Consider the following 27950-nt stretch of genomic DNA (forward strand, 5'->3'; position numbering starts at 1 on the left):
CCAATAGGCTACTCAATAATATTGGGCAAAACATAATTGTATTAATTTAAAAAAAAGGTTACATAGTGAGACTTTCAATACACATTGTGCACATTATGTCCACTGTAATGATGCATTCGTTCATTTCTATTAAAAATAATTAATATATTGGGAGTAATCTTCACTTCCTGCACCATAGGTTTTCTCAATCTCAAACCTGGCAGATAGGCTTGTACATAATGTACATGTACAGGGAGGGAGGGAGTCATGATGTGTATATTAGTCATAGTAGATATCGTAGTATATGTGACTCATCAGGGTCCGCTATTTTGTACGCGCGACCCAAGCGCGCGACACTGTCGTGCGGGCTTCAAAACAACGCACGCATATGACATCTCGCGATAGTATGAATGGACTTTTGTAAAGTGCCTGCTGCTGCTGTCTCCCAGCAGCGCCAGACAGTCAGCCAGCCAGCACAGCAGGGCAGGCACTATGAAATGCCGAGCTGTCATGTCATGCAGAATGACAGATTCCGGTCGAGTTTATTGAGGAGTTATGATTATGAACCGTTGCGATTTAATCTACTTTCGCTAATTGACTGATAAGTTGACAGGGGACGCTTTGCTTTAGAAACGGAATAAAATAATACAAAAAACCGCCCACTTCGATCATATCAACAACACCGGTGTGGGTCACATACACACACACACACAGCAGCGTGTGGAATGGCAGCTCCGCGACCAATTAAAGGCATCCTGAAAAACAAGAAGACCAGCGGCACGGATGTCAGATCTCTCCACGAGGACTTAACGGTGCAAGAGGAAAACCCAGAAGGAGAAGAACCTTCCGTGGGACTGTCGGAAGAGCAAGATGAACAACAGTAAGTTGCTGCTAGCCCCGGCTAGCTAGCTACACACTTGTTAGCCTCAGTCCACTCCCTCCCTATGCTCCCTCCCTGTCAGGCTAATGGCAGTTAGCAGTTAGCTGCCACTGTGCTGCTTTGGTGAACTTTGGTGGCTTTTTGACAACTGTCAAGTGGGCTTTTTATTATCACTGGCATGCTTGATTGGTGGAATTATGATCCTGTGGCTGATGGATGCAGGGATACATCTCTTGTTTGCAAAAACAACGCAGTAGTTAGGCTAGAGCAAAGATGTCTCGACTCTTGACTGATGCAAACTTGCATCACAATTTAAAAAATAATACTGATTCACAACACTGGTTTCCAATAGAACCCCCCCCCACCCCATCTCTCTCTCTCTCTCACACACACACACACACACACACACACACACACACACACACACACACACACACACACACACACACACACACACACACACACACACACACACACACACAGAGACAGACAGACAGACAGACACTTCATAGGACTATCTGTCCATACTAGGCATGTTAGACTTGTCAGAACTTAGCTTGCTGTGTGTATCTTGCGCCTTTAGGCACCTCTGCTTTGAGACATTGATCTCATTGACACTGACACTTCCACTGTAGCATTTACAGCAGAAGTCACTTTGGTGCTCAGGACCAGAGCTATTGCTCCACTTTCTCCTTGTAGCCTTGCCCTGGAGCAACTGAATTAACCCAGAGTGACTCAAAAACCAAAGATTTTTTTTGGGTGTGTGTTAAGGAATCCAAATTATGCAGCTACTGTAGGTGGTGTGATCACTGACTGATATGAGACAAAACACCATTGTGATCATTTTTTAGATATTGCACTTCAGAGGTGAAGACGTCTTTCTTGAAAGCTGCAATGCCGCATATAAAAATAGCGAGGTCAGCTCACTGCACCGTGATCTATTAGCAAGATATTTTGTCCCTGCTTAAAAAGCTTTAGGGCTTCGCTATGACGGATCATCATAGCTGAACCGCCCAATGAGAAAATGGGCCACTGGAGGATGTCAGTTATTAGCAAATTCCAATCCTAGCTAGCAGTGAGCCAAGCTTTCCTGTGTAACGGGTCCATTTGGTTCCATTTACTATATAAATTGGGGTCCCAGAGATAGAAATGCCATTAAATGGGGGTCCGTAGCCTAATGCATCTCAAACTGGGGGTCCTTGATATTAAATGTGTTGAGAATCACTGCTAGAGCCGTAAAAATCTTCTCTTATGGTGGGTCCCTGGCATATCTTTTCAAATGGGAGTCTGCGTGCTAATTTGAGTCAATTTGGGGGTCCTTGGGTCTTTGGGTGTAGAGCACCATTTCTCAATGTGGGGTCCTGTCCTCTAGGAGGTTCCAGGGGTCCGCTAGGAGGTTCCAGGGGTCCGCTAGGAGGTTCCAGGGGGCCCCCAGGTAAATGATTCATAGTTTATGAACCATTATAGTGTAGCTTTGGGTACCAGATAAAACAAAACGTTATCAAATGGAGGTTTGTGGGCTGATGCATATCAAACTGGGGGTCCTATTAATTAATTAATTAAAGGCTGAGAATCCCTGCAGTAGAGGAAGGGAATCAAGGTGCTTTTCAGAAGGACTCACAGTGGGCATCCAAGTAACAAATCAATAGGGAAGAGGCCATGCTTCAAGCAAACACACACTTGACAGCATGCAATTTACAATTTAGCTCTTATCCAGAGCCACATGCAACGTGGATCAGACCAAATGCCATGAATCATAGTCAACAAACAGGGTATGGTCAAGTAAATAGAGTGCAAAGTAGAAAAAAAGGTACATTAAGGACAACTTTGTTTTTTTCTTCAACCCAGGTTCATCTTGGATAAGGTTTATCTAGGATACCAGGCAGTAAACGTCAAACCTAAAATTTGTCTCAACACATACTGCTACAGTATATGTACTGCAAATGACTTTCTTAGCATTTGTGGATTTGCAAACGGTGTATGTCTATTTAAATATCAGTGAACAACTAACCAACATATTGTGTCTTTATAATGTAATTAGCAACTAAGGAATGAGGACGAGGAGTGCTAGGGGGTGAGATGGTCTGAGGTGAGTTTTCAGACTGCAGTGGAAAATGGGGGGTGAGTCTGCAGTCATTCCACAGCCTGGCCCTGGGCCTGCACACACACGAAATGATTCAAAAACCTCAAAAGGCAGCAGCAGAATTTATCTTCCTTCAATTTAAAAGAACAGACTTATAAGTCAGACCTGCTAATACTTGGGGAGTTTGTTCCACATAATGTGATGCATGACAAACTGAACGTAAGCACTTATTACTGTTTTACTTTTGTGTTTTGTACACAACCTTTTAATGGGTTTGCTCATGCCTCAGTCCAATATTATTTATTTTGTTGATTAGTGGAATGTAATATTGTAAATGTTTGGCAGGCAGCATCAGTCCAGGCAGCTTTTTGTTGTGGAGTGGAGCACTAAAACTAGCCTGTTCTACTGTAGTTCTTGAGTGTCAGTGGTTGACCTTGACAGATTTGCCAGGAAATCCTTTTTTTAATTTGTTGGGCTGAGTCTCCTGACTATGCAGTTTTACTTTTGTCTTATCATTAGTCCCTCATCAGAGTTTAGTTTCGACTCACCTAACTTATAGCATCTTGAGGACAGCAGCTGTCAAGTCGGCCAAAGATTTGTAGCAGAAACAATAAGTCCCTTATATGTGACTTTGTTTAGTCATTGGGAATACTTTGGAATCTGTCCAATGTTCCCGACAGGTAATATGCTACAGGTTCCCATGATTACTTTCTGGACCATTGTTTAAAGTAACAACACTAGCATTGTGTACCAAGACAAGTACAAACTCCAAATGCCCATTTTGTTCTTATCTGAATCGACTGTGAGAGAGCAACGTTGCCCCGCCATGCCTCCTTCCCACCAGTTCAGGATATCCTCATGGTCAGCCAGCCCTCCAGACATCCAGCATCCAACATTCATTCACCGTCCGTCCGTGACACCTGCACTGACACGAAACAATCCAGCTTCCTTCTGTAGAGGTCTAGAGAGAATATGATTCTGTGCCATTGAGTGCGTTCCACATTGTACAGCTGCTGACTGTCACAGAGTCACATAGAACTCGCCATAAACTCACAGGTCAGCTAAAGCGAACACTCTCTGTTAACACAGCCAGTCAGTCTTGATACTGTTTAGCGAAGGTTAGCAAGGTTATTTCAAAGTTTATTCTTAGTTTAAATTGTTTTATCATCAAGAGGATATCTTAATTAGAGAATGCATTTCTGTAATGCTGTTGAGTGCACAATATCCAAGATTTACTCTATTGTCCCTAATGCCTCCTCCTGTTTACTTTATAGCTGTAGCCATCTGAGCTCCATCCTATTCTGAGGCTTTTTTTCATCTACTGTAGTCATCCCTTCACTCACACTCCATTATCGGTCAACTTTATTGTTAAAGTCTCCTGCCCTATGGTACATTATTCATCACATAACCCTGCTAATGACCTGAAGCAGGGTTGCAATACATGTTCCCATGAAACCCTATCTCCCCTTCACTGTCTCCCAAAACAGCACAGCAGTCGAACCTCAGTGAACCTTGCTTGGAGACTTTTAAAACAGCAGAGAAAAAATGTAGGACCCCTTCTCCCCTATATGCCGGCAGATTATAGGTAAATGATTGTCATGTTTCCTGTCCGCTATTTATTTTTATTATTTTACCTTTATTTTACCAGTTCAAAACACATTGAGACTGCATCTCTTTTACAAGTGAGAACTGGCCAAGTGGCAGAAATAAAATGACACTTCAATGCTACATCGAACAGCAAATAAAACATCCATGATACACCTCAAAATACCTATGAAATAAATACAACAAATCACCAAAGTGCTAATCTTTTAGTGGCAGGGCAAATACACAATGTCAAAATATAAACGTAGATAATAAATATATAGGCATGAACAAAGGCTAGTACATATCCAAACATGTGCAGGTGTTGGACTGTACCTCAAAGATAATCCTTTTGAAGCTCAAAGGAACTTTCAATGCCAATTTTAGTCTGAACTGTAGGTTGTTCCACGACCACATTTTTTACCCCCCTCGGATTTGAATGCTGGTACTACACACCGTAGCCAAGCATTTGATCTGAGGTTTAGACCATTTCTTACCAAATCGAATTTGGCTACTGGGTTCAGTGTGACCAAACAAAACAAACCATGCATTCAACTTCTTGAAAATGCACTTAGAATTTACAAACCTTTTCAAATGGAAACCTAGCTCTAGATTCTAGAAAGCACCAGAACCTGTCCATGCTGCTTGTTATCTCTGCTACAACCCGATAGCTTAGTATACAGTAGTAACCTCTCATGATAACGACTCACTCTATTTAATGAGTTTGCCCTAAAAGTGCAATGTTTCCAGCTGTTGGCCCCTCAGGAGAAAAAGGTTGTTATTGTGTTATCAAGTGTAAAAGATAAGTCTATATTTAGTGTCTCATAGTAGTCTGCTGCTCTCTGCTGTGAGTGCCATTTTTTTTGTGTGGGATGTTATGTCATCAATGCATTGTTTTGTGTCTATCTGACTCTCTGACTGACCGAGTGGGTAGACTTGAGTGAATTGGCAGAAGAATGGGCTGACTGTGTCCTCTGGCTCATTGTATAACTGTACAATAGAGGTAAATAATTATGAGTGTGTGTAATGGGATGAGTGTGTGTGTATGTATAGACGAATTCAGAGACGGGTCTCATGGTCGCAGCAAACGTATTTCCATAGGTGGAGACGTCATATCTGCGGTGTGAACTTGCAGGTCTTCTACTACATTGAATGGTAGAGTGACTGATGTTAGTCTGCTCAATCTTTTACCTGCTTTTTACTAACACTAACTTTACAAAGATGCCAGAACATCGGGATGAACCTGTAGTTTATGGCTGCTCCAACAGTAGTGGCAACATTCAACTTTGGCGAAAAACGGAAAAAATACCCTTCTGTGGCTGAGACCATAGCCATAGAGTAATGGTTGAGATGAAGCAGTGAAAGGTCCTGAAAGATGCATAACGTCAGTCTTACCCAATACCCAATCTTTCTGTTGTGTGAACACAAGGCTGCTGTACTTTATACCTCATACTTGCTTAGTATGACCTGCGAGTTTACACCGCAGATATGTCGTCTCCGCCTACAGGAAATATGTTTGCTGCGACCATGAGACCCGTTTCTGAATATGGTTAAGAAAATGTATAAGGTCAAGGGTGTGTGTGTGTGTGTGTGTGTGGTTTGATTTCCAATATGTGCACCTGACCACCGCCTCACCAACATCTGAATGTGTTGGGCTCATCTTAGGCACCTTTTCTGGTTTCCATAGAAATGTCAATTTTAATTCCCTCCATGTATTCAAATTGGCTACAGTACTAGTGCTGCAGTGCATAATTCTTCCCAGATCCAGTGATATGTACGTTTTAATTTCAGCTTCCTAGCTTCCTGTAATGCTTAACGAAATATTCAAATTCATGCCTACAAATTTCCTTGCTGTCACATTCTGCTAGATCTGCTGTACTGCATGTGTTGTACGTACCCCTGTCTCTAGCCCAGTTCTCTAACCTGCATGTGTGCCGTGCAAATAAAATAGCAGACCTACAAGCTCACAACGCAACTCGGATGCAATGTGTTGTGAGCTTCCAGGTCGGCTGTGTTTGATGTGTTACATGCACCGTCATGCGACTAAGTAATAGGTATGAATTGGGCTTTTGAAATGCAAAGTTTCTCCGACTCTGTTTGCCTTAAGTTGTCATCCTGTTTGATCCAGAATTCCTTGACAATGATGAACTTGTGTTGAACTTGTATTTTCAGAGATTTGACACCAGCCACATCATTGACATTGATATATGATATTAGCAAGGATTCCGCAGGTTCTCTGAAATAGATGTTCTCTTGCACCCACAACTGTCATTATTTCCATTTCATGAGGAGATTTATGAAGAGGCTTTCAGTTCTGAGAGCCACTACACTTTGCAATGATGATGATGTTTCCTAATCAATATGTTTAATTCAGGCATCGACACAGGTTAATATTTATCTGCCCCTGGCAGGTAAATAAAAAACCTTCTGGCAGGTTTGCTTTCTGGTTGCCCGACCGGGCAAGTGCTCATTTTTAGAGGGGACGCAACCGTCTATAATCACAACACCCGATATCTTCTGTCTTAACACATGAACGTGGCCAGAGCACTCTGTCTTTTGGTCTGTGGAATGTAAAATTAGAGCATTGTTTGCCTATAATGTGCTGTTTTCACTGTTGCTACACTTAAAATATAAGTGAGTCCATAGTCAAAAAGTGTTAAATTGAATGCTAATTAAAATTGTACGTATCATTTTATAATGTACAATTTACTTTTCAGGCATGTGGGCATGACCTTTGGGCAAGTAGAACATGACCTGTACTTGCAAGTGCCTCTGAGACCTTAGTGTCAACCCCTGTCATTTATGATGACTTCAGGTTCATGGCAGAAAGCCAGCCACTCTGGTCTGGAGGACTCTGGACATCCCATGTTTTCCATTGAAGCAAATAGATTAGCAGATGAGATGAGGCTTCCATCCAAGTGACATTTTCTTAAGGGAAATCAGAATCACACTACAGTACATTACTGTATACAGCAACAGCAGTTTGTCGTGGTAACCAGAAGATATTACATTATCCATAGTCACAGTGACATGGCATACATTTGACTTGTATATTACATGAATGTTTTCAGTTATTTACAGTACAGTTAGTACATATAAACGTAACTATCTGATAAGGAAGTTATTTAATTACAACATAGGGCAGTAACGGCTTTAACTGGAATTTTGTGCACCTACGTATCTGCTTGGCAGTAAAATACCTGCAATGTTGGTCTGACCACCACGGTTGATTGTACTCCATCCACAGCTCTAGGCTATTTAATGGAGGATGTGAACTTCACCTGAGTAGACCGTGTGAGGACTGAGGAGTGAAATCAACACCAGCCAAATGCTGGTAAATTGGTCTCCAAGCCACTTTGCCAGGCAACCCGACCATTATTAGCAGGACCTAATGTATTCTTAAAGTACAGGCTGGCTGACTAGACTGTTCTGAGACTCACTAGTGGATGACCACTATAGTTTTTATGTAGTGTGTGGTAGGGTTGCATGATTGATTATGGCTAAAATTATATTTTGTGGTGAGACTACAGTATGGCTAAAATTATATTTTGTGACGAGAAATAGAATAAATAAAAGTTCTAGAACCAGCAAGTGTCGGTGTGCAGGTCCCCCTTTTCTCATACCTGTGGTGGTGAGAAATAAAAATCCAGTATGTGTTTTTGTTAAATCATTTCCTTAATGCTTTTTGGCTCACTGTTTGTTGGGACGGTGCCATATCTTATTACACTATGTATTGGCTTCTGATTTTATTGTGCCTCTGGGATTCTGGGTGGAGAGTGGAAATATGAATTGTATATTGTTCTGTTTATCAACCCTTGTTTAATGATGATGAAAGGAAAGCAAGGTACAACATCTTACCATATAATACGTTTGAAGTAATTGTCAAGCTCCACTATTACATATTTAAATATATACTGCTAAACACAATCAAATCACAACCCCTTGATTACTTTTGATCCCTAGTAGTGTGTGCACATGATCGGCTTTCCGTATGCACATGCGTGCGTGTACATGATGCTCACTGCAGCACTCGGGGCACATATTTATGGTTCCTCCTAGTTGTCTGTTTCTCTCCCATGGTAGCCAGCCTCCTGCTCCATAAACACGTCCGGGACTGCTTTATGACGAGGAGGAGAGAGACTCTGACAATTTAATGTCGAGCAGGAGAGAGACTGAGGCTATTTCACGGCTGTGCTTGGCAAGCTCTCCCCTGGTCCTGCCTGCATGCCAGACAGCCCTGATAAAACACATCCGCTACTAGAGATAGTCCCCGAAGGGCTGAAAAGTTTAAAAGCGAAATGACAAAAACTTAAAACTAAAGGCAGGTAGAAAAGAGTAAATGTGAAACTGGAGTTTTTGTGCACCTATCTCCTTGTCGGTTATGGCCTGCAATGTTGGTATGACCACCACAGTTGATTCTACTCGGTGTCCACAGCTCTAGGCTATTTAATGGATGATGTGAACTTCACCTGAGTAGACCGTGTGAGGAGTGAAATCAACAGCAGCCAAACGCTGGTAAATTGGTCTCATAACCAATTATATTTGCAGGACCTAATGTATTCAAAAAGTACAGGCTGGCTGGCTAGAGTTAAATACTACAGCAGTGGTTTCCAACCAGTGGTCCAGGAACCACCAGTGGTCCTTGAGGGGATTCTAGGTGGTCCCCAGCTAAATGATGGAAATTTGGTAACCAAATGGACCCTTCTAGATCTTTAACTCTTGAGAGCGATGAAACCAAATGGTTTCATTTTACGCTCTCAAGAGTTAAATTATTATTAAACATCTGCATTACTTAATTTACAAGAACTACACAATTAGAGAATGTAACATAATTGTTATTTTGATCAACATCAACCAACATCAATACAGCATGGAATTGTGGACAATCTTATCCAACGATAACAAAATATTAGTTTTAGTTTGGGGTCTGAGAGGCTAAATCTCATCAAATGGTGGTCCGTGGCTCAAATGCTGAATAAATAATGGGCCTTGATATGAAAAGGGTTGAAAACCACTGCTACAGTATATCAGTTTGTGGACACTCACTCACCAATGCAGAGGCAAATTCTATACCCTAAAAAAAAGAATCCCTCCCCCTGGCAGATCTACCCACGTTGGGACTGTGAGTTTGTAGACCATTTTAGCCATGAAAACAGGGGTGCCCGCCTTGATATTTTGACTTGCCCTTTGGTGTGACTTGGGTACAAACAATTTAAAACCACTGCTCCAGATCCACACTAATCTCTCCCTTCTTATTCTCATTTTCCTCCTATCATTTACTCAGGAAGAAGTCACAGAAATGGGACGAGATGAACATTCTGGCTACGTACCATCCGGCAGACAAAGACTATGGTCTGATGAAGATCGATGAGCCCAGTACACCCTACAACAGGTGAGAATGGCGGGCCAGCTCAGGTGTACAGTGAATTCACTTATTAACACATTTTGTGCCCAAGAAGTCTGTGGACGTCCTTGGTATTACCGCACGTGCATAGCCCAAGACGTTTGTGGACGTCTTTGAAAAAAAAAAAATATATATATATTTTTATTTTTTATTTATTTATTTATTTTTATTAAAAAATCAAAACAATGATTTTTTTTTTTATACGTGGTGCCAACGTTTGTGTTTTCGCCATTGAGAATGCATTTGGCGTTTAAATTAAATAACTCAGAAACTATAAAACATTTCAAAGTAAAAAGTTCCAGCATGTGTCTCCACAGTCAGCTGAATTATAAAAAATGTGAATGGAATTTCTAGGTGAAAGTGATTTTGGGCAGTTTTGCGTGGGCTCTCAATGTGTTAAGGGATCAGAAAATGACTCCTCACAACTTTTGTAAGTCATTTTTATTCACGGTCCGTTTCACTCCAGCATTCTCGGACCACAAACACAAGCAGAACCTCCAAGACACATCAACACAATCAAACTCACAAAACCTTGTACAAGGGTTAGTCTTGACCACATTTGGAATTCTTAACACATTCCGCGCTTTATAGTATAGATACCGTGACTGCTGGGATTGTTTAATTACCTTTTGAGCATACGCCGAAGTATTTGCACCTTTGATCCATTGAAAACCCCCCTGAAAATAGTCCCATGATTTGTTGCCTTGCCAAAAAATAATCCACTGTTGTGATGCGGAAGAACAACAAACAGAAAAGGCGGATGGATCCAAGCCTAAAACCCTGTTGACTTGCATTGAACTCATTTTCCCAGAAGCCCTTGCAGCCCAGTGCACAGTCGATTTCAGGTTACGTCATCATAACGCGTTACGTCATTTGTGGCAGCGGTGGCCGAACGGATAGCGGCGCGGTCTAGATACCGGAAGGTTCCCAGTTCGAATCAGCCGTCCGACACGTTAAAATGACCACCGCTGAAATGCCCTTGAACAAGGCATCAACCACTACGATGAAATGTGTTCTATGAGCAGGGCCTGGCTGGAAACAAGTTCTTGAGCTTAGCCCAGATACCCTGGGTAAATATAGATTTCATTTCATTTCATTCAAATCATTACAAAACGGCGAATTAAACATATAAAAAAATAGCGGGTTTAGCGTATTACGCATGGAAAGACAATGGAATACATGTTGTGTATGGCAGGTTATGTGGTCAATGTGTTAACCTCCATACATTTAATTATTTTCTAGTTTATAGGTACTGTTTTAAAATTACTTTGACTGTTTTCATTGAACACACATAATACATTTCCTTTAAAAATGGAGGTGTAGTTTTGTGGAATAACTTATGTCAGCAAATTATCGTGTGAGAGAGAGGGGGCATTTTAGCTGGCATGTAATCCAATATACCAGGGTGCTGCTCAGAGAAGGTCACCCTGTTAACAGAAACTACCTCCTGGTCTGTCTGTCTCTCTCCTCTCCTCTGCCTCGTGTCTTTCTCTTCATCTCTCCTTGCTTTCTTATTCCCTTGTACACTTCCTTGTCCTTCTCTCTATATCTATCTCTCACTTGTCTGCATTCTTCTTCTCCCTTCCTCTGTCCCCCCCCATCTTATCTCTCTCTCTCTCTCTCTCTCTCTCTCTCTCTCTCTCTCTCTCTCTCTCTCTCTCTCTCTCTCTCTCTCAGGATGGTGGGCGATGAAGACGAGGATGAACTCAGTGAGTCAGATGGCCGCATTGCTCTCCCAGCAGATGACCTGGCATTAAAGTAAGAACCGTACTGAAGGAGAGAGAGAGAGAAGGAACTTGGGAAAATTAACGTGGTTTACATTTGCCTCCTGTTTGATTTCGTACCTGGCCAGGCTACAACTCATCATATTGATCATATTGATCGCCTTCTGCTGCTGCTCAAGGAAAGAAGGTCCTTCTGCCTCTTGCAAAGCGCAAGTTCAAACTAAGCTTAGCACCAGGAACCTTAGTCAGCCAACAACTAGCGTTTTAGTAATAGGAGTGCTAAAACAAGTAGCCACTATGAAGTAATTAGAATTACAACTAGGGGTGCCCGCTGGCCTAGTGGTCCAGGCGCATGCTACATATAGGCTCTGGCCTGACAGCGTGTCGCGTGTTCGAGTCCCGTTCTAGACGACCTTTGCTGCATGTCTCTCCCCTTCTCTCTCTCCCTCTTTCCTGTCCGTCTTCACTGTAACTATCAATAAAGGCACAAAAGCCAAACAAATCTAAGAAAAAAAAAAATAATAATTACAACTAGAAATCAAATCTTGGCACCTGTCAGAAGTGATACGGTCGAAACAACAGAACTACAGAAGCATCTTATCTAATATTAGTCTACAGGAAGTGCTTGAAAGATAACTAGAAAATGTGCTCATACTGTAGGTACATCTGCTGCAACCTTCTCTGTTAATTATGTGCATTTCATCATGACAGACCATGCCCACTTTTATGCATTCTTCTGGCCAATCGGCAGGAAAAGTTAATTCTGTTTTGGCAAAGGTCCACTCCAAACCTTGTGCTGTTATAGCTGCTACTGTAACAGACAGACAAACATAGATGAGGTGAAAAGTTCACCCATTGATGCCTGAGGCCGAATCTGGGAACGCCTTCTAGGGCCTGACCTAAGGTTTCTAAAAACCTTCAAATTCTGATTAATTCTTTTTTAAATAGTTATGTTGCTACATGTATAGCAATAGCTGATGAGACGCAGAGAGCGCGCCGGCATCAAGGGTAGAACAACGTATACGTTGCATCAGGCATCAATGGGTTAAGTTCCTAGGCAGAGCCAGAGGCAGTAAGTAAGTTCTTTCAAACCTTTTGACTGACCCTGTGCTAAAACTGATCAAAATATATTCTCCCTTGTGCCCCGGCTGTGTATGCGATGTGGCTTATTGATGATATTCATGTCCAGAGATCATGGAACATGAACCTCGCAAAAGCAGGAAACTAACACTGAGTTGAATCTGATTTTAGCCACTTAAAGGTATCCAAAAAAAGTACTTATTTTCTATCAATTACACACCCCATGAGGCCTTGAAGTCATGGAAATGTTTTAGTTTTTGTTGCATTCCTAAGCCAATAAATGGATCGTGTCAGGGCATTCTGCAAAAAACAATTGACACTAATCTGATTCCGTCCAAAAGCTGCCAGAATAGGTAGTAGAAGTAGAACTTTAAGACATTCAGTGATGTTTTATCAGTGTGTAGCTAGCAGCTAAAAGGTGTTTATAACTTAAGGGACCTGTTCAGTGTTCACACGAGCCACACCCCAAACACAAATGTGTTTACATAGTAACCAATAAGAGTTTATTTCCCTCTATCCTTTTCCTTTATGTTGTCCCTGACCATGCATTTTGTAATGTGGGAAAGTGAAGCTTGTTTATTTAGTCTTCATTTTCTTACACGGAACAGTGCACTAAATCAGGGGTTCTCAACCCGTGGTTCGCGACCCCTCGCGGGTCCAGCCATTGCAACTGAATGGCTGGAATATGGAAATGAAGAGTTGATATAGTACACATAGTACATGCATAGTTGCATACATTTCCTTAATGATTATATCTGGTTTCAGTATGCATTTATGATATATTTTCTCTAATATTAAGGTTATTTTTGCAGTCAGTTTGTATTGTGGGTGGGGCGGGGGTCACGAGACATGGCCAAAGCATTTCTGAGGGTCCTCAGCCAAAAACGTTGAGAACCCCTGCACTAAATGACCTGGTAACCCATGATGACGCGTCAATTTGTCAGTTACTGGGAGGTCGGAGGTCAATAAATTAAACAGAAAAGGGAGTTAAAATCTCAAGAAGTAGTACCACGTTGCCTGATTGAGTCATCAACATTAGGAAACGTGCCCATATGATCCTTATCTTATCGCATGTGTCTGCTCACTCGTACAAAAGATCTTACAGTACCTGTCACGGGGGTGACCATTCATAAATGGGTCATCGTCATATTGGAAGTATTGACTCTACATACATGTTATACATATTGTACAGTCACTGTCATTGTTTTACGTAACGCTAACTAAATCTGTGAAACCTGATTCATCTATGTTCTGTTCTGTTCCATACATGGATCAAGTTCACGCCAGACATTGTGTGATTTTAACATCATGGACATCGATGTGTGGTAGACAAACGTGTTTTTTTTGTGGGTTTCGCCTTTATTTTATATATTTTATGGAGGGACAGACAGTAGGCTGACAGGAAATGGGGAGAGAGATGGGGGAAAGACATGCAGTAAAGGCCGTCGGGATCGGGAGTCGAACCCGCGGCACACTGCCAGACTGGATTACCAGCCAAGGTGCCTGGACCACTGAGCCACGGCCCAGGCCAATAATCTAGATTATTGATTGCCCCACACATTATACTTAAAACATGTGAAGGTGGCCGTACGTAACTCGAAGAACAATACATGACTCGCATATACTGCTCCCTCTCCCATTTGGAAAACAGCAGCTGATGTATTTTGTTTGTCTTTTTTCTTATTCCTGTTTTCGAAAACGGTAAGGTTCTAGAATGTTCTTGAATAGGCCATCAAAAAGTAAATAATAGTATAATAGTGTCCACTGGAGCATGAGTCAAATAATCAAGTCAAAAGTTCACATAATTATTGTCACAGCCCTAGTAAAACCTAGTAAAACCATAAAAAATGATGTAGTTGTTTGGTTCTACAGCAGTATGATTGTCCTTTACAGCAGCTAGTCTGTACTGTTTTGCTCTAACAAAATATACAGTATCTTTCTTGAAGGGTATGCACCGTGGAGAATTAGATTTTCGAACCCCAGTCTCCACGGTGATGGGCACCGGGCAGGAACCATACTCCTGTACCACCCGGCATCCGTAACATATACTTGTTTTAAGATGGAACTCAAGTTCCCATTTGGATATTTTCACTTATCCACAGCTACTAGTAGCTAGCTAGCATGAAGCAGCTGAACTCCGCTTCCATCCTCCAGAGCATCCTGGAGACGGTATACGTTGCACTGTAAGGCCCATGGACGGAGCAGCAACCCAATCTGCTGTGCTGTGTTTGAAGAGGTGCTCCAAGCGAGGTGTCCCAAAAAGCATCTTTAGGCTGAAGTTTGTCTTTTTCAGTTTTCACTCACCGAATAGAGTAAAGATGTAAGTGGTGTTACACCCCCACTGCTAGGCCTGCTAATGGTTTGTTCCAATGCAATTGTTCCGTGCTGTGTAGGGCACACCACTCTATACATTGCATAGGCTGTGCATGCATGCACAAATACAGACGGAATCAACTAACCGATTTATCTCGCATGCACGCACACGACGCGATTTATCCTCACCGACATTCTTGCCCTAATCTCCTTGTAAAGGTTATGCAGCAGAGCGTATACAAAATATATTGGCACAAATTACACTCCGGCCTGCCCAGCTGACAGATCGATAAACAGAGCTGTGTGATGCAACCCATCAGCCCTGCACTTCTGCAGGACCACAGTACGTTACTGTCTGTGAACCGCTCTGGGGCCGGCCGTATATGTATGGTGTGTATGTATGCTGCGAAATTCAATACAATTTCACAGGGACTTTGTTTGTTTTAGATTGGTATAATATTCTGTTCAAGATCAGATTCACACTTTATTACCCATTATTTATGTGAAAATGTCATTTATCTTTTGGTTCAATACACCACCTTTCCCACACTGATGCAAATCCTTATGAGTTATTGTGCAGATATACATCAAAAAGTAATAATTCTGGGCATCACTGTCTCGCTGGACGATGTTGACAGTGCCACTGAGAGTTATTTCCGGGATACCAGGGCCCAGGCGTGCGCTGGTCCAGTAGAGAGAGTCTGGATGGAATGCCAGACAGCTCATTTTTATACACACATTCTTAAATTGATTTACAGCAATTTAATGTTTGATTTGCCACTACTAGGCTGCCTGCCATGCTATTGTATTTCATTAGTCTAATGTTTCAATTTCACAATATGAAGTTACCAGTACATATTACATAACATGAACTTAATCTCAGAAATGTATAGGGACTTCAATTCAGTTCACTTGAATTTTATTAAAGTTTCAAATCCCAAATAGTTTCAAGAGCAGAGACCCTGAGCAAGCAATTTTGCGACCGTGGTAACGAAAAACTCCCCCCTTAACTGGCAGAAATAGCTATTTTTTTCTGACCATTCTGTGTCCCAGGGAGGGACCCGGTGTTCTGTTCTAGAGAACAATGCAGAATAGAATACTTTATCTTAGAAAAACAACTCCTTGGCACACCTGTGTATTAAGGAAAAGGGCTTCAGGTGGCCTGCAAAGCTTATAATAAACAATATAAGCTTCCCCGGGCAATTTGTGAACAAATTTGCACAAATCAGAATGCAGTGTTGAGTCACAAAGCTGCACGATACAAACCTTAATACTTATTTCCTAATATGGGGTGCATACTTAGTTTAGACTAGTCATTGGTTAGACACAAAGTTGGTGAGGGGTGCGTTAAAACGACCGGATTAAGGTTGGTGAGGGGTGCGTTAAAACGACCGGATTAAGGTTGGTGAGGGGTGCGTTAAAACGACCGGATTAAGGTTGGTGAGGGGTGCGTTAAAACGACCGGATTAAGGTTGGTGAGGGGTGCGTTAAGGGTTGGGAGAGGGTTAGGTTTAGGTGTGCTGCCCCGTGGGAGGTTAGGGTGAGGGTTTGAGATAGTTTGTAGGACTAATGACTGGTCTAACCAATGACTAGTCTAAACTATATCTCATTTGTCCAAATGTAAATATTGATCTTTATAAATCTATCCAATATAGAGAACTGTGTAATTTTGAGAGTCACAGCTATACATGATAGCATAGATATATGCTGTGTAATCCTGTTCTATACGGCCTTCGGGCACAGTGTAAAACGTCAAACAATCTTGGCTAAAAAGGATTTATTTGGACATAACAGTTCTTAATCCTTCAGTGTGGTGGCCTTCAGGTAAGCCTAGAACAGAAATCCAGAGAACACTGCTGGCTGTGGGCCGCTGCAAAACAGGGAAATAAAATAATACGACCATAGAATGACCATGGGAAGTATGTGCAGAAAGCTAGACTCCTGCAGAGCCAGGCCAAATTAATCTTTCAATACATATTTACTTACCAAAGAGGCTGTTATAACAACCAAGAAAGTGTCTTAAAGCCAGCTCTCCTAATGCCTTTGAACATACAGTAGTGTCTTTCTCATACCATATATAAGAAAGTTGTCTGCTGGTGAAGACCACTGGCAGTGGATTACTGTGTTTATAAGATGAAGTGGAAGTTGAGGGCATTTGTATGTCCCGTGTATTGTGCACATGGCTTTGTGTAAGTGTGTGACTGTGTGTGAGAGATGTAGAGTCGGTCTCTCTCAACCAACCCACACTCGGAAGAACCACAGTGGAAATATTAATTTGAGAAGCCTGCATAAAATGCTTGTTTATTTAAATGAAATCAATCAATGCTCTCACATTGTCCTAAACTCACTCTCCTCTTTTCTCTGTTGAATGTCTTTGTAAGTGTCTTGCTCAGGGACACTTGGACACGTGAACAGGGCGGCCTCGGGGGTGAACTGGCAATTCCCATACGGCCTTTCTACCCACTCAGCTACTGTCCTCATTTCTATCTCTTTTTTCGGCGTCCACAATTCACTCAATTATATGTTGCCTCTCTCATCCTTTCTAGTGATCCACCGAATATTCGGCCGCAGAAAGTATTCGGCCGCAGAAAATGGCTAAAAATGCATTTTCGGCCTATTCGGTTTTCGGCCCGAATAGGCAGAAAATATATCTCCGAATAGTGTATGCAATTAATGCATTCAAAAGAGCTGAATAAATGTTTTATGGACCCATAATAGTGATTATTATTTAAGTTAAGTTTTGCCATAACCATTTCTTTTGCCATAAATCAGGTAGCTTTAAGGTACGGCGATGACGGCAATGGTAGGAAAAAATATATATAACTAGAAAAAGTGCCCCTTGGGGCACAGGTCTCCACCAAGCCAGTTCAGGTTGTGGCCTCCTGGTGGCGCTATAACAGGCCAATGTGAAAAGGGTGGGATATATTCCTCAGCCTAGTAAGAAAATGTGTGAAAGATTTCACGTAAATTGCATGCTGCGTTCATGATTTGAGGCTTTTGTTCAAAACAAGGCAAACTTTGAAAGCCAATTATAGCCAATTAGGATGGAATATGAAATATCGGACAGATCCGACTTGAGCACATGACCATAGAGCTACTGTGTAACGATTTGTGAGATTTTTGGACAGAATCTGGAGGAGTAATATAAAAAAAATGTGTTTTACAAAAGTCGGCCTCCTGGTGGTGCTATAAAAGTCAGATGCGGAAAATGCAGGTCAAAGGTTTGTCCATGGCCTCTAGGGAGTGTGCATGCAACGTTTCACGCAGATCGGTGCAGTTTTAGGTAAAAAATGTGAAAAGCTGCCTCATGGTGGCGCTATAACAGGCCGTTCTGGAAAATGTGGGGCAGAGGTTCATCGTTGGCATCCAGGGAGTGTGTGTGCAAAGTTTGGCAGTGACCGGGTTAACGGTGCCGGAGATTAGCTGGTAACAGACGGACGGACGGAAGGAAGGAAGGACGGACACACACACACACACACGGACGGAGTGCCTTCGGCCTGGTGGAGACAATAATAATCATATTCGGATATTCGGTTTTCGGCCAAGAATTTTCCCTTTCGGTGCATCCCATATCCTTTCTGGACCACTACGGCTATTACTTACCCTTAGTCACTTTAAAAAATAATGTATTCATTTATAATCATCGGCTGGTGTAACTGTCTGGGCAGTGGGCAGCGTGTCTTCCCCATCTCTCTCTCTCCCCATTTCCTGTCTGTCTACATACTATCAATAAAGGCAGAAAAGCAACAACAAAAAATCAAATGAAAAAAGAAAAACGCAGTGCAGGTGTGTTTCATGTGTTTGATTCTCTCCCTCTCTTCTTATAGGCTGGCAGCAGCCGAGGGGGCGGAGCATCGCTTCATGGGGGACAAGGAGGAGGAGGAGGAGTTGAGCAGTGAAGAAGAGGATGAGCTGTCCCCTGAAGAGCAAGGTATACATGCACGCACGCACGCACACACACACACACACACACACAGAGATAAATGCTTAAACCTCCACAATTGAAAATGGCAACCACAGCAAAATTATAGAAGAGCCGGAAACCACATGTCACTGTATGGTATAGAGATATGTCTGTCTTCTCTCTTTCTCTCTCTCTCAGCGATCTGTCATTGTTCACCCTTTCCCTGAATGGCACGCACGTGCAGACAGACAGACAGACAGACACAGAGCTAAGGATCGTTCCAGTTCAATGAGCTCTATTTTAGTTTGATACCCTGCATGTTCCCTCCCTGTCCTGTATTTATATCTCTAAATCGGATCCAATTCTGAGTTCGTCAGTCTGGAATACATACTCTACTACTGTGACCTGTACTTTTTCAACTGGCTGATAATTGAACAGCCCACAACAATAGATTTGTCAAGGTCGATAATGGACCAGTTTCAAATAGACCAATCTGAATGCCAAAAGGCTAATATCTCTTTGTAGATTGGGCAGTCTGTTAAAATACGTTTTTCTCCATTGGTACAGATTTGTCTTTGTTGAAGCATAATTTGCATTACAAGATATCAGGGTTTTTATCAGATAAGCCGCGTGGGAGACTTGGGTGAACTTTGTTTGCGGAGACGTGCGTCACTTAGAATAAGAAGAATTTTCCCAGGTTGTAATCTTACACAGGTCTTTAATTGAAGTTAAGAAACACATGGATTATATATACTTTTTTATTTTATTCCCATTTTCAGAAAACGTACACATACATAGTACATACTGTAGCATACACAGACTGTTGAGTAGGGTAATTTGAGTGGGCGTTGCGCTCGTGCACCATCTTACCAAACCAAAACCTAACCCACAGAAGACAGTTGATTGGCCTAAGTAGCCTACCCGCTGCTATATTATTATATCACAATATAATGTTATATCATTGACCTAAAAAGCGTTATATCAACAAGGATAGCGTGATTAAAAAAAAGGTTGGACCTATGTCTTTTTCAGAAATGACTTTGGACATGTGGAAAACAGAGTGCCACATTACTTTATCTGGGTTACATCATCTTCTGATACTTGAATGTTTTGAAATGAAATAATAATCCCATGCTGTGTAGTGTTTTGTTTCATTGGCGTGAGCGTGACTAAATAGGCTACAGCTTGTTACGCTGCTGCTGCTGTGAACGCAACATGGAAGTAACATACCGGTAGACTCGAAGCGGTTTATGAACCACAGTCAGTGACGCGTTGCTGACGAGTCCTTGGTATTTTCATTCACACCGGGTTGCTTCAACTTTTCACCGCTGTTGGGTGATAATCCTGGTGACGGTCTGGAAAACGTGGGATTCCCTTCTCGTGTACCGGTGGGACATGTCCCGCAGACCGGCACCGGTCCATGTACCGGTGGGACATGTCCCGCAGACCGGCACCGGTCCATGTACCGGTGGGACATGTCCCGCAGACCGGCACCGCTCCATGTACCGGTGGGACATGTCCCGCAGACCGGCACCGGTCCATGTACCGGTGGGACATGTCCCGCAGACCGGCACCGGTCCATGTACCGGTGGGACATGTCCTGCAGACCGGCACCGGTCCATGTACCGGTGGGACATGTCCTGCAGACCGGCACCGGTCCATGTACCAGTGGGACATGTCCCGCAGACCGGCACCGGTCCATGTACCGGTGGGACATGTCCCGCAGACCGGCACCGGTCCATGTACCGGTGGGACATGTCCTGCAGACCGGCACCGGTCCATGTACCGGTGGGACATGTCCTGCAGACCGGCACCGGTCCATGTACCGGTCGTTGGGAACCTCTGGTGTCTATACTATAGCGTGTATAGAGTATAGCAGACGCTCCTCTGCCTTGCATCACTGTTGCATCACCTTGGTTTGTTTTTACGAACGGCATATAGTGGTCGTGTTATTGGGTAGCTCAGAAAAACCTTCCCTGGATAAATACAAATGTTTAAAGTAGAAAGGGAGTGCAAATGTCTGCCTAGAGGCATGCCCTAATAATAACAGTGATGCAGCGATGCAGTACAATGACTCCCTATAGGGCCATGAAACGGCAGTGCAGCGTGTGCTTACCAGTCGCACGGTGTCCCTCCCTGCCCGGCCGTCTTCCACCCTCGTTCTATGACAAGGCAGCACTGTATTAAGCGGTATTAATTTTGGTGCATGCATGCGCTGGAGAACGTCAGCACTCTAGTCTGACCTGTGTCACAGCAGGGGCTAAAGACTTAACTCAATACAGATTGGACTGAGTTAAATGTCAGTAAGCCTTGCAGAGCCATGTGGTCCGGGCCATGGCCTAATATCTCCTGTTTCTGTAGTGCGAGGCAGCTTGATGTACAAGTACATCCCCTGGACATGACGCTAGCATGTCGCAGGGACTTACCCCCCAATCCAACCCTTGATGATCGTTTGAAACAATATTCTGGAATGGAGGTCCTTGGCTCTGCGGTCAGCATGTGAGATCAAGATACAAGATCAGCTACGGACGGACAGACGGGCAGACAGACAGAGACACATGCACACGCACGCGCACGCACACGCGCACGCGCGGCGCACACACACACACACAGGGTCAGGGGCGATGGCATGAATCTCTTGGAGATTAGATCTAACCAATCGAGGAGCAGTGTTTAATGACGGAGCTGTTGAGAATCCCTCCTCAACTTGATTTCTGACTCTAGCTTTTTATCACCACATCCCACACCGACTGCCTCAATTTATTTATTGCTCAGTCTGGGTGTGGTCACACAGGCACTGTTAATCATACTTTGAGATTTGTATTTGTATATATGCGACGTGTGTATGTGTTTTCTATTGCAAATTCATCAGTGTTAATTTGATTCTGAAGGCGCCTGCACAATGCACACATGCAGTCTGTTTTGCACACACACACACACACACACACACACACACACACACACACACACACACAACTGCATCCACAAACAACTGCTATACAGTAAATAAACATCCACAAACAACTAAGGGCATTTTGTCTATAATTTCATTTCGTTTTAGTTGGTTTTGTAAACGCAATACAGTTTCAGTTAGTTATCATTATTTATTTTTATTCTAGTTTTTATTTAGTTCAGTTAACACAAATGTGTTTTTCAATTTTTTGTTTTTAACGTTTATTCTAAAGCTTCACGGCACAGTGTAAGATAACTCACACGTGACATTTTCATGTCCAGCCAAGAGGCAGCAGTTCCAGATGTTGAGGAAGATGCACTACAACGAGGGCATGAACATCAAGCTGGCGCGGCAGCTCATCGCCAGCGAGCTGGAGGAGGACGAGGATGAGGACGAGGAGATGAGGGACGACACCGAGGACACCAGGGAGGAGACGCGGGAGGAGGGAGAGGAGACGGAGGACATCACCGTGGACCCCCCACAGGACGGTAAGGAGGGTTCCTAATATACGCCTGATTCATACTATACGTGTCGCAGCTTTTAGATCGACTATTTTCAGTTCGAGACAACATGACGCATGTATGTATTTAATCAAGCTTTTGGGGTGTAATGGGTCACGAAATTCACAGTTCGGTTTGTTTTCGATACAGCAAAAGAAAAGTAGAAATGCCAGAAACATGTCAATGATTTTTAAGATTCATCATTTATTAAAAGTATTAACTAATTTACTGCAGATGACGTCTTTTTTTCCCAATGGCGCTCCCTGCCGATGACGTCGTTAACGTCTTTTTAGGCTTTTATTGATTCAGAATAGTCTCGCTGATCCACCGTCTAGCAGCGCCCCCCGTTGGTAGGTAACACTCGGCTCACCTGTGGCCCGTCATGAAATGATTCCCTGCCGTCCACTGCCATGTTAACTGCAATCTTAAAACGCTTTTTTCTCTGAATCCTTTTCTCAGAATGAGGTTTTTGAATTACTAAATCGTCGCTACCTCGCGGTTACAATATTAACGCTTCTGATGACTTATAAAAAGACGGTAGCCACATTAGCTTTAGGCGACTTTGCTTCCGGTTCATTTTTGGGTCTTAAAAATAAAAGTCCCCGCTGCATCTGGACTCGGAGGCAGTAAAGGGACTACAGACTGAATCAATGTTAGCAGTAAATGAGTTATAACATCATATAAAGTGTAATTGTCCGTCTGTCTCTCTCCGTCCTTCTAGCTGACTCTCAGGACTCCTAGATGGGTGTAATCTTGTTGGTGATGCACCATCCTAACGGACAACTCTCCTGTTGTGTTGCTGCTGTGCTCTGTGTTGAGTCTTGCAGCCGTCACAGCTTCCCCATCTCTGTACCACACACACACACACACACACACACACACACGCTAATACCCTTGCCTCGTCACCTGTCTCTGTGTCTGCTCGTCAGCAAAACACACAATAACAAAGAACTATGCTTTTTAGCCACATTTTTACACCGGAGACGGTACATCACAAAAGTCAAGCAAGGATTTACATGAACCCTGCTGGTTGCCTCCTCTGTTGCCAAGAAACCCCTCCCCTTCTTCCCCCTGCTCCTCTTCCTTATTTGGACGTCATCACTTCAAGGAATGTCTGCCTCTGTCCCTTAAAGGGGTGGCCGAGAACTTTTTACAAGACTGTTGGATAACAGACCGATTAGCCAGGCCTTCCCCCTCTTCGTTCTTCTTCGCCGCTGTTGTCTTCTTTTTCTTCTCTAGTCGTTACCTCGCTCCCTGATCCTCAGTCTGTCTGGAGGACACAGAACCTCTGTGGTGGAAGATAGACATCCATGAAAATGGTGGTTTGTAGTGGGTGACGTTCTGAGGTTTTTGTTCTGTTTTGAGACCTGCCTGTCCTCTCTTTCACACACAGTCTCTCTCATATCATTTTTGCTTCATAAGTACAGGAATTGCAAATCTTGATGAGAGACTTTATTTTTTTTTGTTCTGATTACTGTACTGTGGCCACACAGCTTACTTGGTAATGATATGCCACAAGAATACAATGCATTGTTTGACCTGCAGTAATGTATTTTCCGTTCAATATAATATTTCTTCCCATGTTATCCTCAGCAATCTTGAATTTGATTTTAAATAATTACAAAAATATATGCATTTGATGTGCACTTGACAACCAATACAATATTTACTGATATATTTAATATTTGCCGTTATACTGCACCGTAATACTTTTTAAGTAACTGTTAACAGCATTGCTTTTTTGGCTCTGATCAAGAGAAGCAGCAGTACAGACGTGTAATATTATAATGGCTCTGTGTGGATCTCTGTGCATCCAGACTAGCACACACTGAGACATGGCACAATGGAGCGCTTGTTGTTTGCTTGGCTAAAATAACTATAACCCTGTGATTCTATTACTGGCACTGACCACATTATGCTCACCGACATCAAAAGAACAGTACTGTACAGTATCCGACGGAAGCGATCGCGTGTGCTACTTGATAACCTAGGACCTTGTCCCTAGATGGCTCCCATCTTCAAACAACTCAGATCTTCTCTCACTCGGGCTAGATCTGTGCACTTTGCATAGACCAATGAACTTATTGGTCAGATAAAAGAGCAGTTTTTTTTAATGACTGTTTTCTGTTGCACAACTTTGTTTGTGAAGAGTGCACGTGCAGGAGACTTAACCCCCCACTCCCTCTCACTTACACACACACACACACACACACTTCCAAAAACCTACTAACATAAGTAGTTAACGAGTCATGTTTGGACGTTCTTGTAACTGTTACAAGAACCTTCAAACATGACTGGTTACCTGCCAAAGTGACTGGTAGGTAACCAAAAGTGACTGGAGTACAAAGCCTTACCAATCACAGCCAAAAATGGGTCTGGTGTGTTCATTTACCGCTCTGATCGTATTAGTTGGGCCTGGTCCGATCTGCTCTGGTGTCTGGGAGTAAGACGGAGGAGGAGGGAATAGGCTCTATGCAGTACGCACACAGTATAACTCGTCCTACTTCCGGGCCCCTTCCCTACTTCCTTCACAGGTGTTGCCGATGACACTAATTAAGGCTCTGTTCCATTTAGTGTACAGTGGTTCTCAAACGTTTTAATTTCAAGGACCCCCATAACTGAGAGTGTACAAATGTAAGGGTCCATTTGGTTCCATTTGTACACTCTGAGTTACAGACCCGTACAGGGCCATTTGGAACCCACTGGTGTAGCAGAGTGTTTCTAGTGAGCCAACATGCACAATATCAGCACCCTGACTCTGTTCGACCAGAATGGAACAGAGCCTTCGTTAGTATCATCGGTAACACCTGAAGAAGTAGGGAAGGTGCCAAAGTTCTTTCCAAAATGGCGAGCCCATTGTTGTCAGAATGAGCCATTGTCAATGCTACTGAATCCAGTCTCCACCGTGGGCTTATGTGGAGATTATAAGTGACAGGGCTGCATGAAATGTGGGATATTGTTGACCGATGGAATTTACCACTATGGCCAATAATGTTGTTGCAAGCATTTATCTTATGTACAGGCCAGGGTTCCTACAGTATGGAAGTCTGTCTGCAAGGGAAGTGTGAAATTAGAAATCATCAATTTATGGGTTAAGTCCTCAATACACACATGACCACATATACGCAAACACACTGTTTATGGATCACATATATTGTCATATTGCTTTGAATAATAATCTAATATCAGTAATAATATCGGTAATAACCCTAGTTGGAAGTAAATATTTTCCAGCCTACCAGTATACCAGCACCATATGTCAAAGTGACGGACTGAATTCTTATCCTTCAAGAAATTGAGGCCTGGAAAAGGTGTGGAGTTGTGTAGGACCTAGGGGTGTGACTATACATAATGTTAAGATACACGATATTGGGCCATCCCCCCCCCCCCCCCCCCCCCCCCAAGTTCCTATTCAGCTTGCTGTGGTGAAATCTGAGTTAATGATACATTTAATAAACTTTATTGGTAAAGCACTTTCAAAAACAAAGTGTGTACTAAACACACAAAAATAAATACAACTCTACAAGACGACCGCTATGAAATGTAATGAAATTGGAGCAGCAAAGAGGGCCCAACCAGAGGAACAAATTGGTTCAGATCTATGGTTAATAGGAATCTAATCTGTCTATATTATAGACACTGGAATAAGAAATGATCACTCAAACTTTTTAATGAAGTAAAAGTATCAATAATGCAATGTAGAAACTCAGATAAAAGTCTGTTATCAAAATGTACTTGAGTAAAAGTACAAAAGTTTTGGCATCAGCATATACTTCAACTACCAAAAGTAAACCAAGCTCATAATGCGTTACATCACGACACATTATTTATTTAACCTTTTATTTAACCAGTAAGAACAGAAAGAGTCACAGTCAGAGACGGTCTCTTTTTCAAGTGGGAACTGGCCAAGAGGCAGAAATGAAATGACAACTTCAATGCTACATCATACATGTCAATTACAGAACAGCCAATAATGCATCCATGATACCCCATAAAGTACCTAAAAGTTATTTTTAAAAAAGTCTCCAATGTGATACTCTTTAAGTCAGAGTACAACATTAACATCAATAACAAATATGGAGGCCTATACCAAGGCTACTACACATCCGCACATGCATGTGTTTGACTGTACATCGGAGATGATCCCCTTGAAACATCTCAAAGAAAGGTCAATTTTAGTCTGGACTGAATTTGAATGGATTTGAATGCTGGTACTAAACACCGTAGGTAGGCATTTGATCTGAGATTTAGACCATTGAATTTGGAGGAAATGTAAGGATGCAGATCACCAAGAATGGCTTTATAGATGAATATACCAATGATGCAGCCTGCGAGATGTCAATGAGAACCAATTGTGAGCTTGTAAATCGACTGTTTTCAAATGGCTGAAATATATATATATAGGGGTGAACTGGTTACTGTATGTTTTGTGATAATCAAAATCTACAAAGTATTAGTAACTAAAACTTTAAAATAATTGTTGCGGAGTAAAAGTACAATACTTGCCTCTGACTTTGAGATGTAGTGGAGTTGAAGTAAAAGTACTGAAAATTGGAAATACTCCAATAAAAACAATACCTCAATAATGTACTTTTTACACCACTGTCAGTACTGCATTTCACATATAAATCCCAGTATCCCACTAATCTCAGTCATATGTCATGCTATGGTCATCTCAGATTTTCCAACCTAGTGTCATTACTCATTATTTCCAACACAACTCGCAAAATCCATGATACCAGAGAGGTCCGTTGCTTGTAAATCCTTTGATACAATCTCAAATTACACATAGGTTGTAAACCTATTAAGTATTATTGCCTTTTGCAGGCATGTTCGTCAGCTCTGACTAGTTCTTTTAGTTTCTCATAACAAGCCCTTGAATGGAAGACAGCCAATGATAACTAAACAATGATTTCTGTGTTTATGGTCGGCTTTAATTTCATATCCACACGTTAACCAGCAAAAACAATTATACAGTACATGTAAATGGAAAACATGGGTATTCTCACGTTTTAATATCCCAATATTTCGTGGCACGATATATTGAGTATTGTCACACCCCTAGTAGGAACCCTGGAAATATTTTCATTTATTTACTGTTTTTTTCTTGTGATTTGCTGCTGGGGTTTGAGTCCTGTATCACAGGAAATCTGCACTTTTGTTCTGTTTTATTGTGGTTGTTTATTTTGTTTTTTAATTAAAAGGGTGAGGTCTTAACGATTTATTTGTGAACATTCAGTAATGTTAACTCCACAGACGCATAACAAAACAGAAAAAGTACAGAAATCACGGCCCTCCATCTTTAAAGTGCTCCAGTGCTTTAACTCTAGTACAAATTTGACTGCACAACTTTCACTTGTAGTTGAGTAATATTTGACCAGGAGTATATACTTAACCTGACTCCGCCAGATGGGGCAGCAGAGAGTACACTGGGTGGGAACTCGGTGTACTCTCTGCTGCCCCATCTGGCGGAGTCAGGTTATATATACTTGGACTGAAGTAGACCTACTGTGCTTGAGAACTCTGTCCGCCACTGTTGCCACGAC

The 27950-nt window shown here is 42.4% G+C and overlaps 1 protein-coding gene across 1 annotated transcript; it reads left to right on the top strand.

Moving 5' to 3' along the window:
- The first annotated feature begins 441 nt into the window (after window positions 1–441).
- Window positions 442–27624, top strand: ppp1r2 (protein phosphatase 1, regulatory (inhibitor) subunit 2). The gene is made up of 6 exons (XM_079506272.1): window positions 442–859; window positions 9811–9918; window positions 11608–11688; window positions 18875–18978; window positions 22186–22392; window positions 23126–27624. Exons 1-6 carry the CDS (start codon window positions 705–707, stop codon window positions 23143–23145), a joined length of 675 nt encoding a protein of 224 aa, XP_079362398.1. The 5' UTR covers window positions 442–704; the 3' UTR covers window positions 23146–27624.
- Window positions 27625–27950: the final 326 nt, after the last annotated feature.

Source organism: Electrona antarctica (assembly GCF_951216825.1).
Source record: "Electrona antarctica genome assembly, chromosome: 7".
NCBI classification, from domain to species: domain Eukaryota; kingdom Metazoa; phylum Chordata; class Actinopteri; order Myctophiformes; family Myctophidae; genus Electrona; species Electrona antarctica.

Excerpts from the sequence above, each read along its gene's own strand:
- ppp1r2 (XM_079506272.1), top strand. The coding sequence starts at position 705 with ATGGCAGCTCCGCGACCAATTAAAGGCATCCTGAAAAACAAGAAGACC. Across the intron at positions 9,919-11,607 it reads CCCAGTACACCCTACAACAG|GATGGTGGGCGATGAAGACG; the intron begins GTGAGAATGGCG and ends TCTCTCTCTCAG. Across the intron at positions 11,689-18,874 it reads GCAGATGACCTGGCATTAAA|GCTGGCAGCAGCCGAGGGGG; the intron begins GTAAGAACCGTA and ends CTCTTCTTATAG.